The sequence below is a fragment of the Cyprinodon tularosa genome, unplaced genomic scaffold (genome assembly GCF_016077235.1).
Source record: "Cyprinodon tularosa strain WSP-4 unplaced genomic scaffold, ASM1607723v1 ctg102, whole genome shotgun sequence".
NCBI lineage: Eukaryota > Metazoa > Chordata > Actinopteri > Cyprinodontiformes > Cyprinodontidae > Cyprinodon > Cyprinodon tularosa.
The window spans coordinates 34,552-49,201 of record NW_024037805.1 but is presented as its reverse complement, the minus strand read 5'-3'; the positions used below and the strand labels follow the sequence as shown (position 1 = coordinate 49,201).

General features: G+C 37.6%; 3 protein-coding genes across 3 annotated transcripts; 1 reads left to right on the top strand and 2 right to left on the bottom strand.

The window, feature by feature from the left end:
• Window positions 1-414: 414 nt before the first annotated feature.
• Window positions 415-4,643, bottom strand: dnaaf6 (dynein axonemal assembly factor 6). Its single transcript, XM_038279180.1, has 7 exons — window positions 4,548-4,643; window positions 3,315-3,384; window positions 3,120-3,222; window positions 2,246-2,342; window positions 1,123-1,208; window positions 740-912; window positions 415-685 (listed from the first exon to the last, which is right to left on the bottom strand). Exons 1-6 carry the CDS (start codon window positions 4,641-4,643, stop codon window positions 783-785), a joined length of 582 nt encoding a protein of 193 aa, XP_038135108.1. The 3' UTR covers window positions 415-685; window positions 740-782.
• A 1,250-nt stretch (window positions 4,644-5,893) lies between these two features.
• Window positions 5,894-6,732, top strand: LOC119779506 (MICOS complex subunit MIC26-like). The gene has a single exon (XM_038279167.1). The coding sequence runs from the start codon at window positions 5,938-5,940 to the stop codon at window positions 6,529-6,531; it is 594 nt and encodes a 197-aa protein (XP_038135095.1). The 5' UTR covers window positions 5,894-5,937; the 3' UTR covers window positions 6,532-6,732.
• An 863-nt stretch (window positions 6,733-7,595) lies between these two features.
• eif3f (eukaryotic translation initiation factor 3, subunit F) lies at window positions 7,596-14,549 on the bottom strand. Its single transcript, XM_038279156.1, has 8 exons — window positions 14,389-14,549; window positions 14,127-14,197; window positions 11,613-11,692; window positions 11,405-11,542; window positions 11,234-11,325; window positions 8,108-8,244; window positions 7,915-8,028; window positions 7,596-7,756 (listed from the first exon to the last, which is right to left on the bottom strand). The coding sequence occupies exons 1-8, from the start codon at window positions 14,498-14,500 to the stop codon at window positions 7,679-7,681; spliced, it is 822 nt and encodes a 273-aa protein (XP_038135084.1). The 5' UTR covers window positions 14,501-14,549; the 3' UTR covers window positions 7,596-7,678.
• Between the last annotated feature and the right edge of the window lie 101 nt (window positions 14,550-14,650).

Here is a 14,650-nt window from a genome sequence, read left to right as displayed (position 1 = left end):
GTGGTAAGGTTCCCAAATATTTCTATAGGGTGCTGTACATGACATGTTTGTTGGTAGCAGGTGAAGCTGGGGCAGAGATAAAAAATGTTGGCAAACTTGGTCTGGCTGTCTCATGGTGAAAGTTTCATTTATTCATTTATTTTTTTGTTGTTATTGGATGTCCTTATTTTTCCATATTTTGCTGTTTTGTTTCAAACAAATAACATGTGACTTCTAAATCATTTATCTAAAACACGACACTTTCCTAAAAGATAAACCATTACTGTCTAAATTAAAATCATAATAAGAATCTAATTAACAGCCAAGTTTACCATACAAACAAGGAATTTGACTTTGGTGTTCATCACTGACAACATTAGCCTCAACATTAGTTAAAAATGTAGATAAAATAAAATAAAAAATAATCAATAAAAAAAAATTATTACAGGTTTTTATTCTTCAGGCACATTGTTGCAAGCATATAAAATGTCATACTATTTCTACAACTACTTCTAAAATACCTCCATAGGATGATTCATTAAAAAAAAAGGTTTATAACATCTACTTTAACCATGCATTCTTTTAAATTCTGAAAAAAAACTAAAAGCATAGTGAATAAAATTTAGATGTATCATAGCATATTTATTCCACCTTTTGGTCAATTAAGACAGAGATTACTTATATATATATATATATATATATATATATATATATATATATATATATATATATATATATATATATATATATATATATATATAAAAGTATTGGTTTATCTCAGATCTTGCTGCTTTTTTCCTTTTTTATTGCATGTTGATAAAGTCCATTGGTCGCTTCATCAGTAAAGTCACCTCCAGCTCCTGTCTGTCACCGAAGAACTGAGCCTTTCCCTCTTGACTCTGGATGGGATGGGGCAGATGGAGGCCCAGTTTACTAAAAAAACACACAAAAAAGAGACAGGAGAAAGAAACAAAGAGAGTGTAGGAGAGATGTAAAGTGATTGAAGAGCTGGCTGGAGAAGTAATCAAAGCTCAGGTCATGATGTGAAGCACTGGTTAAAAGGAAATGTTTGAAGAGGCGAGCTCTTAGTCTGAACTGCAGCTGCTCAATAAGAGATCAAAACTGAAAGCCAGGGTCTCTTACTACTTTGGTGTCCGCAGATCCAGGAATTTCTCTTTTATATCTAAGATGATATCTGTTGCCTTTATGTCGGGTAGTTTTATTTTCACCTAAAAAGAGGAAAAAGACATCAGCATCTTTTGAAAATTATGCTATTTAAACACATTGCTTTATGTCATTTAATTACACGCTTCACTAAAGGAGCAATAAAAAAAATCAAAGTAATACATTTTCTTTATCAGTCACATTACTATAAAATTAAAGTATTTATCCGTTTTGCATGGTTCTCATATCCTATATGGCTTATGTTGATATTTACAGTTAAAAATTATTTCCCCATCACATAAGGATTGTTTAAGCTAATAGCCGCATAGTTTTAGTTAAAAGATCTAAAATATGGAGGTGTGCAACATATTTATCTATTTTTTGCATGTTTTATTACAGGAGGCAGGAATTTTATAAATATTAACATGTTTGCATAAAATGTACAAATATGAGACAGAAAGAAGGGAAAGACAGAGAGAAAAAAGGAAGGAGGCAAGGAAACAAGGAGGTAGGAGAGATAGAGAAGCAGAGGTAGGACACAGGAGTGCAAGTAGTTAAATAAAGGAAGCACAAAAGGAATAAAAGTAAAAAAACAAGACAAAGAAGTAAGAAATGAGGGAAGACCACAACGTAGAAAATATCATAGGAAATTTAGCCTGAAATATATTTTCATACACTTTCTTTTTCCATACTTACACAGACCTGAGAAAATTTGTTATTAAATTCCATAGTTTTCAAAACTGCATAGACTTCCTGGATCTACTGTTTTGGATGTGCTCCATATACGGTAATAAATCAATAGGGAAATGTATGATGTCAGCACCATGGCATTTGGAAAAGACTGCTTCAATGCATCTTTTGATAGGACTCATATTTCCACATCCTCGTCCTGTTTTCCCCTGTGAGTTAAGTTCAGTAGAATATAGCTCATTTTGTTTTTTCTTTAACAATTCAAACCAACTTTCAAACAATTTAATAGTAATTGAATTTTGCTTATGCATTTTTTAAGTAAATGCTGGCTGTATGTTTTCTAAAAAAACAAAAAACAAATCCAAAACAATATTGAAAAAGTTTCTTGAATAAAAGATGTTTGATGAATTACCAGCATGGCTTCACAGCACATTGAAGATGGGTCCTTTCGACTTAAACCCAGGAAAAGGTCCTGTGTTCCCACATTCTGCTTCAATATAATTTCATACCTGCACAAATTCATACAAGACATGATATTAAAACTTCACATTATCTGAGCTAATGTTGTCAAACTCACCTGCTTACCAGGTAAAGATGTGTAAAAAGCCTTAAAATGTACTAAAAATAAACTCACACTGACAAATTAAGAACAATTAAACACTTAGTTTTATTTCTTTATTTATTGATTAAAAATGATTCCTTCCAACTAAACAGATGTTCACATGAGTGTCATTTAACAATGTAAAGTAAACTTAGTGAAACTCTTTGAGACAATTAATTAACAGTTACCTGGACTTTTTATTTTAAATCTCTTTTATTCCAACCGTCTCACACAGTCATCAAACCTAGTAGCTCTTGTGGTAAAATAAATTGGTATCTGTGTCATATTGTATTTATTCCAGAGAAAAACAGTATTGGATTACTAATAATTCATCCCCGAAAGCTTGTTATGAGTAATTAGATCTTTAATTTAAAGCAATGATTTTTAAGTGTGATGAGTGCCAATATGTGTGAGAAAAACTATTTTAAAGAAACACTACAATTTTAAAGCTTTTGACCCAAGTATTTGCTTAAATTGAAGATTTCTTTTTTTTTACTTTAAGGATTAGATTTCAATTTTTTTATGTGAGATTATGCTGTTGTTATAAAAATGTATTTATTTAAATACTTTTAACACACCATTTACAAGGTGCTGAGAAATTTCCATGGATTTTTTCATATGCGCCACCGTGGCTTGTTGCAATGTTAATTATTTGAAATCCAGACAAAGCAACTGGAGCTCTTACTCAGGTTGTTGTCGAGGATCAGCCAGATCATCATACTGGGGGCCCTCAACCACTTCCTCCTCACTCCAGATATCTTTACTGGTTATCTTTGTGTAGGTAGACACTATTTTACCAGAAATAAAATGAAAGTTAGTTTGTATTTTGAAAATTCAATTCACAGAATTACATTAACTTGAGATAAACAGGTGAATATACCTTCTTTTTCTTTCCTGGGTTTGGGGCCAATATGTCCAGGTCCAAGTTGTGCACATGCTGTTTTAATCGGCTGAAAAAAACAAACAAACCCCAATGTATTACCACAAAGCTTTGGCAACCAGACAACCTTTATGATGTATGGGAGGATCAAATAAAAAAACAAAAACAATTTGCATTCAAGTCGTCGGGAAGCGGCTGTTCCAACCGTTGCATTTCTGAATTGTCCCGAGTGGTGCCCGACTTTACACAAGTTAATAAAGTGAATGTGAATGGTTGTTTATCAAGAGGGTGGGATTGTTGTGGCGGAAGGTTCGCAAGCAAGTTTGATTGTGGCCGGTTTGTCGGAAGCATCTTGCTAACCAGTTAGCAACTTAGTGCTAGTAGGTTCCCAATGGGAAATTACATTGGCACCAAGTAGCACTAACTTGGTGAGTTAGCAACGACACTGTCAAGGAACGCTATGGAGAGCTGAAACATGCAAGAGGAGAGTTTTGAGAGTGTCAGAGGTCATGGATGAGTCTCCGTCATATATTTTTTATTTAGAGGAGGAAAGCAGGGATGAAGTTGTTGTGGAAGAGGACGCCAGGGCGGCAGAAGCTTGGTTTGGTGTAGAAGGCTTACAGCCGTATATGTTTGAGCCCTAGCCTCGCAACGCTGCCAGTTCTGTTAGCTCTACGCCTGCTGAAGACACAGACGTCCATCCCCGTGAACACTGGGACGGAACTCAATGGGGAAGGACATGATTCTTATTTCTTTTTCCAATTGTTGCGTATATTAGCTGCAACATATGAATCAAGATGCTATGACTGAAAAGATTTGATTGACAGATGACCGTTGATATATGATTGGCCGAATTTAGGTTTACAAGCTGACGTAAAACGAACTGGCCTACGGAAGAGGATTAGTGCCAGTGGAAAAAAAAAAAAAAAAAAAGTTAACTGATTTTTAAATTTTATTTCAGTTTAGTATGGGAAAAAGTTTAATCTCAGAATTCTGACTGAATTCTGACAATAAAAAAGTCAGAATTCTGAGAAAAAAGTCAGAATTCTGAGATTAAAGTCAGAATTCTGAGATTTTTTAAATATAGAAATTTTCTAACTTTTGGAACAATGTAGTCTGATAAAGATTACATTTATATACACGTTTAAGCCAGAATGATTTGACATTTAAATATGACTTCCCTATGACTTTAAATAAACACTTGATATTTATTTATTTGTGATTAATTCTTACTTCATAATCTTCATCCTCCTCTTCCTCCTGCTGAGTAGAGAGCAGCGAAGATAGAGCCTGTAAGTTTTGGGCAGATGAGACTCCAAAACAGTCCATAATTATAATAATGATAAAAAACGGAGGAAAATGGCCTCAAAACTACTGCTGCTACAAACAATTTGCCTGCTAACTAACGCTTCTTAAAGCCTAGTAATAAAGTCATATGTAGCGTTCAAAAAAATAAAAAAAAATCTCCAGTTAGCATGCTAACTCCAGTTCGCATCGTTGGTGTTGACGTTTTTCGTCTCCATGGAGACGAAGAAACTTTATGGCTGCTATGGTAACTAAGTTGACCTGAAAAGAGAAAGACGAAATGAATGCCAGGCTTAAAATTGGTTCTAAAGGTTATTCTTTCAAAATAACGCGAAAAAATTATAATTTACTGTTAAATGAAGTCATCGCATGTATTTAAGTGTAACTATCAAAAGCTTTAATTTTAGATTAAAGATTGGTCCAATAACGTTTATTCTAACATATTTCTTGCTGCTCTTGAATATCCAATTGTTTTTTTGCATGTGGGGTTGTTTGTGGGCTTATTTCGTCTGTGTGCAGTTAGTATAAACAATATTTTGTCACTTTCCTGCAAAAAAAAAAAAAAGTTTTCAGTCTTACAGGAAAAGTTTGTTGAAACTATTTACTTTGTGTATAACGTTTATTCATGAGTTCAGTAACAATGTTTTTTCCCCTTGTTTTTCAAATCTTATTTTAAATAAAAGTGGACAAAATGGTCCTGGAATCTTTTTAATTATGGAGGGCCTGTGTTTTCATATGTGAATGCACACTAAGCTGTTTTATTCTTTACAAGTTTGGCGTCATTTTTGTGAAGGTTTCTTACGTGATATTTTGTTTACCAGAGTATTTAAATATTTATACCCAAAAACATGTGCTTACTTCAAACATAATTAAACTTTTTTTTTTTTTTTAAACCTAGTCCTCTCCCATTCTTATATTGTTTTAATCTTATTTATTTTAAATTAAATATTATATTTATAGGCCCAAGAGTCTGCCGAGTTAAGTTCTGGGTAAAAATAATGGGAAACTAAACGCTATAGTCATTAGGCGATACAAGATTTTGTGTTCTTGAGAAAAAAATAAATAAAATAAGCCTAATTTTTATTGCATTTTAATAAATCTTGCACAAACTCCCAACATAATTCAAACTACAAACCTAGTCAAATTAAGTTTGCGTGTTAAAAAAAAAAAAGTCTGACCATAAAGAATATATAAAGATATATACGGATATAAGCGTAAGTAAAAGTTCAACGTTTTTTTTTTTTTCTATGTGAGACGCGATGCCAGTAATTTGTCCCTCCGCGGACTCCGTAGGCAGTACATATGGCCCTCGGGGATCATGTTGAAGGTGACAGGTAGAGTCATGCCGGGAGCCTGGGCTATCCTGCCGTTCACCGTGTTCGCGGATAACGGTGTCTCTAAGGGAGAGCCAGAAGCTTCTCCCCCGGTAACCCTGGAGGAGCTCTCCCTCTACACCTCCCCTCCTCCTCCGCAGACTCCCCGGCACGCGGAGCGGGAAGCGGGTCAGCTGGAGGAGACCGTCGCCACCGTCAGGAAGTTAGCTGAGCCCTACACGACTTGGTGCCAAGGAACTTACGGTGTAATTCAACCCAAAGTTCAGAAGGCGGTCCGGTTCGGGAACGAAGCCTACGTCTACCTCCAGAACCCTCCCAAGGACTTCTACCCACGGGCGGGAATTATCGCTTTCGCCGGAGTCGTTGGGCTTTTTCTCGCCAGAGGATCCAGGATTAAGAAAGTCTTGTACCCGGCGGGCTTAATGACCCTGGGGGCGTCGCTGTACTACCCGGAGCAGGCTGCGGCCATCGCCAAGTCCACCGGAGAATCTGTGTATGACACCGCGGTGCAGAGCTACGCTGCTGTGGAGAAGATCCTCAGGTCCCAAAGCAAAGAGAAGAAGAAGAGTAAAGACTGAGGATTCAAACCAGCAGCTCCATTCCCTGATCCTTCTGGATGAATACTGAAATATGACTTTAATGCTCACTCTTTGCACTATGCTTGACTTGGAACTCAGGATTTCCCAGCTTTAAAAATTAAAATACCTCTGCTTCTGATGCAAATGTATATTTAAGTAGAATAAAATAACCAGCTTGGTTTAGAATAAAAATCAGGTTTGCAGTCAACTGTCTTTATTACGATATTAAAACGTATTTTCAATAGTTCTGCAAGTTTATAAAATAATAAATTCCACTCTAAACTTATTAAAATATAAACACAAGAATATAAAACCTGCTTACTAAGTTAAACACCGTCAAAGATTGCTGGTAAATGGATTTTTTACTTTGGCCATTAGGTGGCAGATCCAGCACCCAGTCCACTTTTGAACACATTTTTAAAGATTCTATTCATTTATATAATTAAAGTGTTTTAATATTTAAGCCTTAATACTTGTTCTGTTGGATGATTTATTCAAAAAAATCTGCAGGTTTCTTTCCCAGATGTTTTCTTCCCAAGTTTCCAGTTTTTTTTTCATCTAACTTTACAGATAATCCAAAAATTCACCAATTTATTTCTAGGTATCGCCAGTTTCTATTTGATAACATAAATGAATAGATGAAAAATATCTATCTGGATAATTATGAATAAATGAAAAAAGTGAACCAAATAGGATGGACAGAAGTTTGAACAATACTAATAGAATATCTGAGAATGCAAATGTTTCCATGCTCAACTTTCTTTTTCAACAATGAACACCATGAAAACAAATTTAAGACTTTTCCAGACTGCGTAGGTATTTTTCAGTCCCCATGCTAAAATTATTTTCTTTTAAAACAAAAGATCTGAAAGAGCTTGATAGTTCCAGACAAAAGTGTGAGAATGAAATTATAATCTAATCTGAATCCATAACACAGCACTAAGGATTATAAAAAGCTGGATCACATTAGAAATATACTTTTTATTAAGTTCAACAGGGATCTGTGAGACACCAGCAGTATTTGTTGAGGCGTAGTTGAAAAAAACACCTTAAAATAAATCACATCAGTCACGACTGTTGAACTTTATTCATCTCAGCCAAAATATAAGAAAAACAAAGAAACTTAAATATGACTTGAAAGGACTCCTCAGAGGAGCACCAGCTTCTCGTTCAGAGCGATCTGTGCTTGGGTCAGGTTAGACAGGTAGGTCACCATCAACAGGTCCTGCAAACAGAAAACATTCACTTGTTTATATAACAAACATGCAGGATGTTACTGACATGGATGAGAAATAATGACAAGTAACTCATGTAAGCTTGTTAATAACCCTGTTAAAGATATCTAATGTATCAGTTGAAACATTTTTTAAAGAGGAAGCTTACATTGATGTTGGAATTAAGCATGTTCTCAAAGTCCTCTGCTGAGATGGTTGGCACTTTATTGACCAGGTCCATGAGAAAACGACCCACGCTGTTATCTGCCGTCGCCTTTCCAGACTGAAACAGAGTTCCTGGATTATGGTCCGAGTTTAAACCTATCAGGCTTTCTTTGAACGAGCCAAACGCCACCACTCACCAGCACATCCTCAATGTACGCCAGCACCGTGGTCAGCATATCCTGTATCCTGGACGCAGCGCAGCCCACCTGGGACAGGTCGGAGGTCAGCCCCTTGGTACGGCTGGGAGTAAGACGAGTTCTCTGTAGGAGATCCACTGCAAAGCAGAGATGGAGTTCAGTCAGTGGCCATTTCTCAGTTCACTAGAACACGAGTACGGACTTGTGTCCTCGCCAATAAGTTATTGAGAAAAACAGGAAAGTCTGGACTTGGGGAGAAAAGGAGCACGCAGCATAAATATGGGTCAGTTTGAACAGAATCGTCCTCTTGACCACATGCACGGCTCATCTAGAGCTTAATTTCACCTGTTATTAATGGTCTCTAGATTATACATTACCGTTTTTATTTGGTGGGGGAATAATAATTAACAGTCAGATAAACACAAATCAAATGAACATTTTGTCAAAAAAAAAATTGAAATTTATTGAACAAGAGCAACAGAAAAGAGAACTTTGAACTTTCAATGGAGCGCTCCAATGAAAGCTGCTGCTGCAGTGCATGCTGGGACAGCTGTCAGTCTCAAGAGCTGACAAGTCTGCTCTGATGCATGCTGAGTAAAAAGGGAGGGGTGAGAACAACATCCGGGGACTTTGTTCTCGGTCTGCTGTTCTTATGAACTGGAGCAGTACTAGGGCTGAGGATGAGGACGTATCATGAGCACATGAGAAAGCACAAGTACACAGATTGAGAAACGGCTAATATCCTTGCGTACACTAGAGCATGTGAGGAGCAGAAGAAATATGTTGAAGCGCAGAGCGGTTTTCAATTCAAAGGCCGGAGCGAGGATTTCGATCCGCTCCGGTTTGCTCTGAGGCGCTCACAACGGTAATTAAAAATGTTGGATTATAAAATGTATAAAATAACATTTGATTTGAGTGTGATTTTTGTCCACGTTTTTGATAAAACAGCTGCAAGCCGCAGCGACTGATCCCGATGCATAATAGCGCATTATACGCTATTATCTCATTTGCAATCGGATGTGAAGTGACCTTTTTAATGTGGTCTAGTAAAATAAATTACTAATTAAATAGAAAACGTGAGGCAACATGAATGGAGGGAGATGATACGTTCACAGCTGGGAAACAGTGCAGTAACTTAACAGCCAGTTAAATAAAACAATACCCATGTATCTGTCACATCATTAACGCAGTGTGTCCCAGGCCTCTGGCATCATTACATTAAGGAAAAAATGTCAGAAAACGCCTTCTCCTGAAAATTTGAGCGTGGAGCGATTTCGCCGGAGAGGCAGGAAAATTAAGGTGAGTGCAGAGCAGTTTTTGATTGGTGCCTCCTGGCGCAACTCTGAGTGGCGAAGTGAATGAGCGAACATCCTCCTGAGCGGGAATTGCACAGCGCTCCGCTCCGTTCACATGGTCTGGCGTACACTGTACGATTCTTTGCCCCTTTCGGGACAATTCTCTAGTTGTGTGAGAATTTTTTGATAGGGCTGACTTTCAGCCTGATCATGTGGCGTGTAGTATACAGGGAATAAGGACCACCTCCCGGTCAGGAATCGTGAGGTCGGGGGAAAAAATCGTATATGTTTGAAAGTCGAGCGTCGTAAGATCGCACCAGAGCGAGAACATGCATTGTGCGCTGTGAACTTTTAAACCCTGTGGTTTCATTGTAAACTTTGAGCTGTAGCTGCGTGCAACGATTGAAAATATTCCACAGTGTATGCCCAGCTTAAAGGGCAGATTAGGCTTCTGCAACCGCACACATCGAATGTCGCTTGGGCTGCGAACCATTTTTGCTGGTATGCTTCTGCACAGCAGTTTCCCGCCAAAGCGCAAGGTGGAGCCTTTTTAGAGAACTCTTGAGAACTTCGGCGGCGCCGGCTGGAGTGTTTATCTTCCAAAACAACAATCGCTCGTGTGCAAGATATCACGGTCACAGAGTTGCTAGACATTGAAGAGGAGCAGGTTCTGTTAATGGAGAGTTGTCCATTGTAGTTGGTCCTTGGTTTTTAAAAATCGAGGAACATCGAATCAAGAAAGACGACCACACAGATGGGCGGAAAGCCATACCAAGGACCAATCACAGCTGCTTTTTGTTTGTGCACGACCGCTTGAGGTCGGTGCGGGTTTGCGAGCGTCTGGCGCGTAGTCAGGATTGTTTGAAGGTGCACAACAACGCCTGCAGAACCTCTGCGCGGGGGCGTAGTCGCACTGAGACAGATTTGCCGGTTTCTGAGGCTATGCGTCAGAAGCATAAATTGGCCTCTAGCATCAAAGGAAGCTGATGCTAACGTTTGTTTGGGATCGTTGGAGACGCTCATGTTCAACTTTCAAATATTCAGCTCTTGATTGGAGGCGAAATTTAAGAATTCAGACTTTTATCTTATGGTGATTAACTGCAGGCTATGGTAAGAATTTTGATTTAAATTCTAAATTAGAATTACGTTTAAAACCAACTATAAATAGGTGAAGTGTCTGAACTTTTTATTTTGCTTTTTTCCCTCAATGATGGGTGGAAAAACTCAAGGAAAACTATTAAATACAGCTATTATGGGATGTTTATTGATATAAATTACACTTCTTTATGTAACCGCTGTCCCAATAAAGCCTATTTTATTACTATTTATTTCTCAACAGCATTATCTTTGATTGTGGGGCTCTGATTGGGGTGGCGTGCAGTTATAGCATCACAGTTACCCAAGAAAACCAAAAATAACCAAATAGGAAATTATCATGAATAGTACTTAATTCCCTACCGCCTGTCCCTATTCGCCACAGCATGATGCTTTCACTACCATGCTTCAGAAATGGTGTTCCAACCTTAAGTTTGGAAATCTTTAAAATCCTTGAGTGGAACCAACTTTTTCTCATATGACTGTAAGACTTTAAATCCTATCAATCAATGATTTAAAATGGCTTCACAGAGACACTAATTGATGAATGAGTTTCATTTCATGTCGCACCTCATTAATCCTAGCATGACCGTTCGATACCGCTAAAACTTGGAACACATCTGGTTGTTCAAGCAGTACAGTGATCCGTAACGTTTCAAAACATTTTGTAGTGTATAAACCCTGACATTCGTTCCCATGCTAAGTGGATGGAAAGGTGCCTCCCGTGCGTCCTTACCTCCTATCCTCTCAGTGTCATAGTAGATATACTTGACCATCAGTGGGGTGAACATAACGCCGACCGTCTTTCCTGGCACACCCATCTGGGCGCTGAAGGAGACACAACCAAAATGTCATCAGACAGACGCCACCCTGACATAGCCGGTCCCATACGGACAGGTTGGCTCACCTGACGTAGGCGCGGATGTTCATTTTGCCGCTCTGCAGGGCGCTGTCCACGGTCAGGTGGATGGGGTTGGAAGCTTCACGGCTGTAGTACTCGTGGATGAGCACAGAGTGTTCGGTGATATCAAAGCCTGTGGCGTACCTGGGAGGAGGAACCAATCTGTTAAAGGAACATTCCCCGCTATATTTCAAACATTGCAGAGCCGACTCACCATCCGATGATGACCTCTGTAGGCGACACTCTCTTGTGAAGGTCATACATGTTCTTGGCAAACTCCATGTCCACGGCAACCTGCAGACATCGTCGGCTTATAAGACCACTGCTGTTACATGATCGGCAATGATCGGGGCTCAGGCTACATGTCGGCCCTTTCTACCAGCCGCCCCCGCCATCAGATCAAAGCAGCTGCTTCATTCAACTGGCTAAATATACCATTACAACAGAAACAAATTACAATATAGCTTGGAATATAGTAGGACACAATTACAGCACTCCAAACAGTCCTATGCTAAATAAACATTGCACAAACTGGAATTAACCCTTTATAGGGCAAGTTAGCGTTTTGATCATTTGGATACCCCTTAAACATGGAGTCTAATTAGATGAGCCTTTGAATGATAAATTACCTACTGGTAAATAAGCTGGGAAAAAAGTTAACAATTTAAGAAAAAAAAAAAGGTTAAAAAAAAGCTAATTGAAAAGTAAAAAAAAGTAAATAAGCCTAGTTAACAATGATATTTAGGTTTATAAACTAAAAAATCTGAGTGACAGTGTCAGCATTAATGCCTCTAAGGTTATGTTGGACCAAAAAAAGGGGCTTTTGGGAGTGTTTTTCATTAATTTCTTATAAAAGCACTTTTGTTATTTTTCTTAATATCTTCGGGCAGGTTGGCGTTTCTTGTTATTACATTGGCATTCATTTTTGCCATAAAAATATCCATGTTTTTTAATGTTACAAAGGTAATAAAGTTTGGTCATGGATTCCAATAACATTAATGGCTGGAAATTTGGATTTACAAAGGATTTCAGTGAGTGCACTATAAATGGTTAAATGACCATATATTAGTGGGATATTGCCAATATATTTTCATATAAGTTACAGAAAAATAAGAAACCTGCTTTCAGGTCTGGCCAGCGAGATGACAAAACAAAATATGCAGCAAAGCAGCAGCTTAACTGCTGATGGCAGGGTTTGTAAGATTGCAAAACGCATGAGATTAAGCCACAAAAAGGAGAGAGGAAAAACTAATGTGGCTTTAAAAAACCCAAAGAGGAGGAAGACAAAAAAATAGTAAGAGAAAAAAAAAAACAACCCATAAAATGCTCCTAAGGTTTGGACTTTCAGGTGTAAATCTAAAAGATTGGAGCTGATATTTTGCTCTTCTATCGTTTTTTCCATGACTGCAGTCTGTAAGGTTACGAACAAGCGTTCCACTAATTCCTTCAAGTCAATATTTTGGTGACAAAGTTTTCACTATTTATGTTATTTACAAATATATAGTTGCAATGACTTGAATTCAATGGCCATTGATGCCTTATTAAGGCACTGACTTCTAATAATTACATGTTTAGCATCAGTTTCGGCCAAGCACTACACAATCAGAAGAGCTGTTAACATCTGGAGATTTCCATTACTTGATGGCCAGAGCACCGCATCATATCCCAGAACAGTTACTATTATTGTTTTTCTATTATTATTATTATTATTTATTTTTTTATTTTAATAGTTTTTATGGGTAATTTTTCAGAAATAAGTACTGACCTTTCTGGCAAGCACATTTTTATTTTTTGTTTACTGAGTGAGTGTTTAGAAAAATGTATTAAAAAAGCTGGAAGGAGAAGGCCTGAGCAGAATGTTAAAGGTCTGATCCAACAAACATGAAGATAAGATGACGGCTAACTACTTTATCAACTGATTAGATTTGTAAAACATGATTTTTCTAGTCCAAGAAAATTCAGCCTATTCAAAAGTTTAATGTCGTAGGGAAATCATACTTAAATGTCAAATCTTTCTGGCTTAAACATGTATATAAACGAACTCTTTATCAGACTATATTGACCCAAAAGTTAAAAAAATGTAAAAAAAAAAAAAAAAAAAGTTATCTTTTGCAGGCCAGTTAGTTATACATCAGCTTGAACACCTAAATTCAGCCAATCATATATCAACGGTCATCTGTCAATAAATTTTTTTCAATCATAGCATCTTGATTCATATGTCCCAGCTAATATTTTCAAATTATTTTGAAAAAGCATAATTGGTCATTTTTTGGCAGAGGAAATATTAATGTCTCTTCTTTCAGCCACCTGGCCAGTAATTTGTTATTATTAGTTTATTATTATTATTTTTTTAATCACACAACACAGAGCAGAGTATTATTATTATTATGTAATAATATATTATTAAAATCTATAAACATTCACACTATCAGCATACTTAGAAGGTGTTGATTTTGTACTTTTGCACTAATCTATGTCTAAAATTAAAGTGACACATAATTGTTAAATTTGAAGGAAGAACAATTAAAACTAAACTGATGCTGATTACAATCTTTTTAATTTTTTTGCGCAAATGTCACAATGTTGTCAATCCCATGCCTGCATGCAAATGTTTAAAATGCGCATAAAAAAGTAGTAACGCCTAAAAACAGAATATCACTTCCTACTCTGTCATTGTTTACTCAGGTTTATGTTAGCTTAGCTGTGTTAGCAGCTGTTAGCAGCTTACCTCATCCTCAGATTCGTTGTGAGGGACGGAGAAGCAGTTGGTCACCTCTATAGAGTGTTTATCGATGGTACCTGAGAGACACAGGCGTTAGAAATCATTTCCTGCGGAGAACAGGTCGAGCTGATGCGCCAGATGTGGAAGAGCTGACTGCATAGAGCCAGCGTGTGTTAGCAGTTAAGCTAATGCTAACAGAGCTTATCCATCATTTTCATCACCAAGTGAAAAGGCAAGAGGAGGACACCTATGTCAGCGTTTTACTTACCCAAAAGGGTTCCGATGACCCGGCTCGCGCCCTCATTTCTCCTCTCATAAGAGTCGCAGATGGAAGCGAGTACGACGGGATGGATTTTTACCACCGGCCCGAACACCGACATCTTGAAGCAAAAGGGTCTAACGGCGCCTGCAGTAAGTTGATATGCTGCCACCTACAGGCTGGCGGGTAAACTGTGCTAAGTGCCGTTCGTTGCCGAGCCGCGTTGAAGTGTCAGTTCCTTTAAATGAACGAAAGGAAGCAAACTTTCACG

What these genes read in the sequence shown, in the direction of transcription:
- dnaaf6 (XM_038279180.1), bottom strand. Translation starts at nt 4,643, where the DNA reads ATGGACTGTTTTGGAGTCTCATCTGCCCAAAACTTACAGGCTCTATCT. An exon ending in GATCCTCGACAACAACCTGA is followed by an intron (nt 2,343 to 3,119) that starts GTAAGAGCTCCA and finishes GAATTTGTGCAG; the next exon opens with GTATGAAATTATATTGAAGC. An exon ending in GATCTGCGGACACCAAAGTA is followed by an intron (nt 913 to 1,122) that starts GTAAGAGACCCT and finishes GTGTTTTTTTAG; the next exon opens with TAAACTGGGCCTCCATCTGC.
- LOC119779506 (XM_038279167.1), top strand. Translation starts at nt 5,938, where the DNA reads ATGTTGAAGGTGACAGGTAGAGTCATGCCGGGAGCCTGGGCTATCCTG.
- eif3f (XM_038279156.1), bottom strand. Translation starts at nt 14,500, where the DNA reads ATGTCGGTGTTCGGGCCGGTGGTAAAAATCCATCCCGTCGTACTCGCT. An exon ending in TGACACTGAGAGGATAGGAG is followed by an intron (nt 8,245 to 11,233) that starts GTAAGGACGCAC and finishes TCTGCTTTGCAG; the next exon opens with TGGATCTCCTACAGAGAACT. An exon ending in TGCTTAATTCCAACATCAAT is followed by an intron (nt 7,757 to 7,914) that starts GTAAGCTTCCTC and finishes TTCTGTTTGCAG; the next exon opens with GACCTGTTGATGGTGACCTA.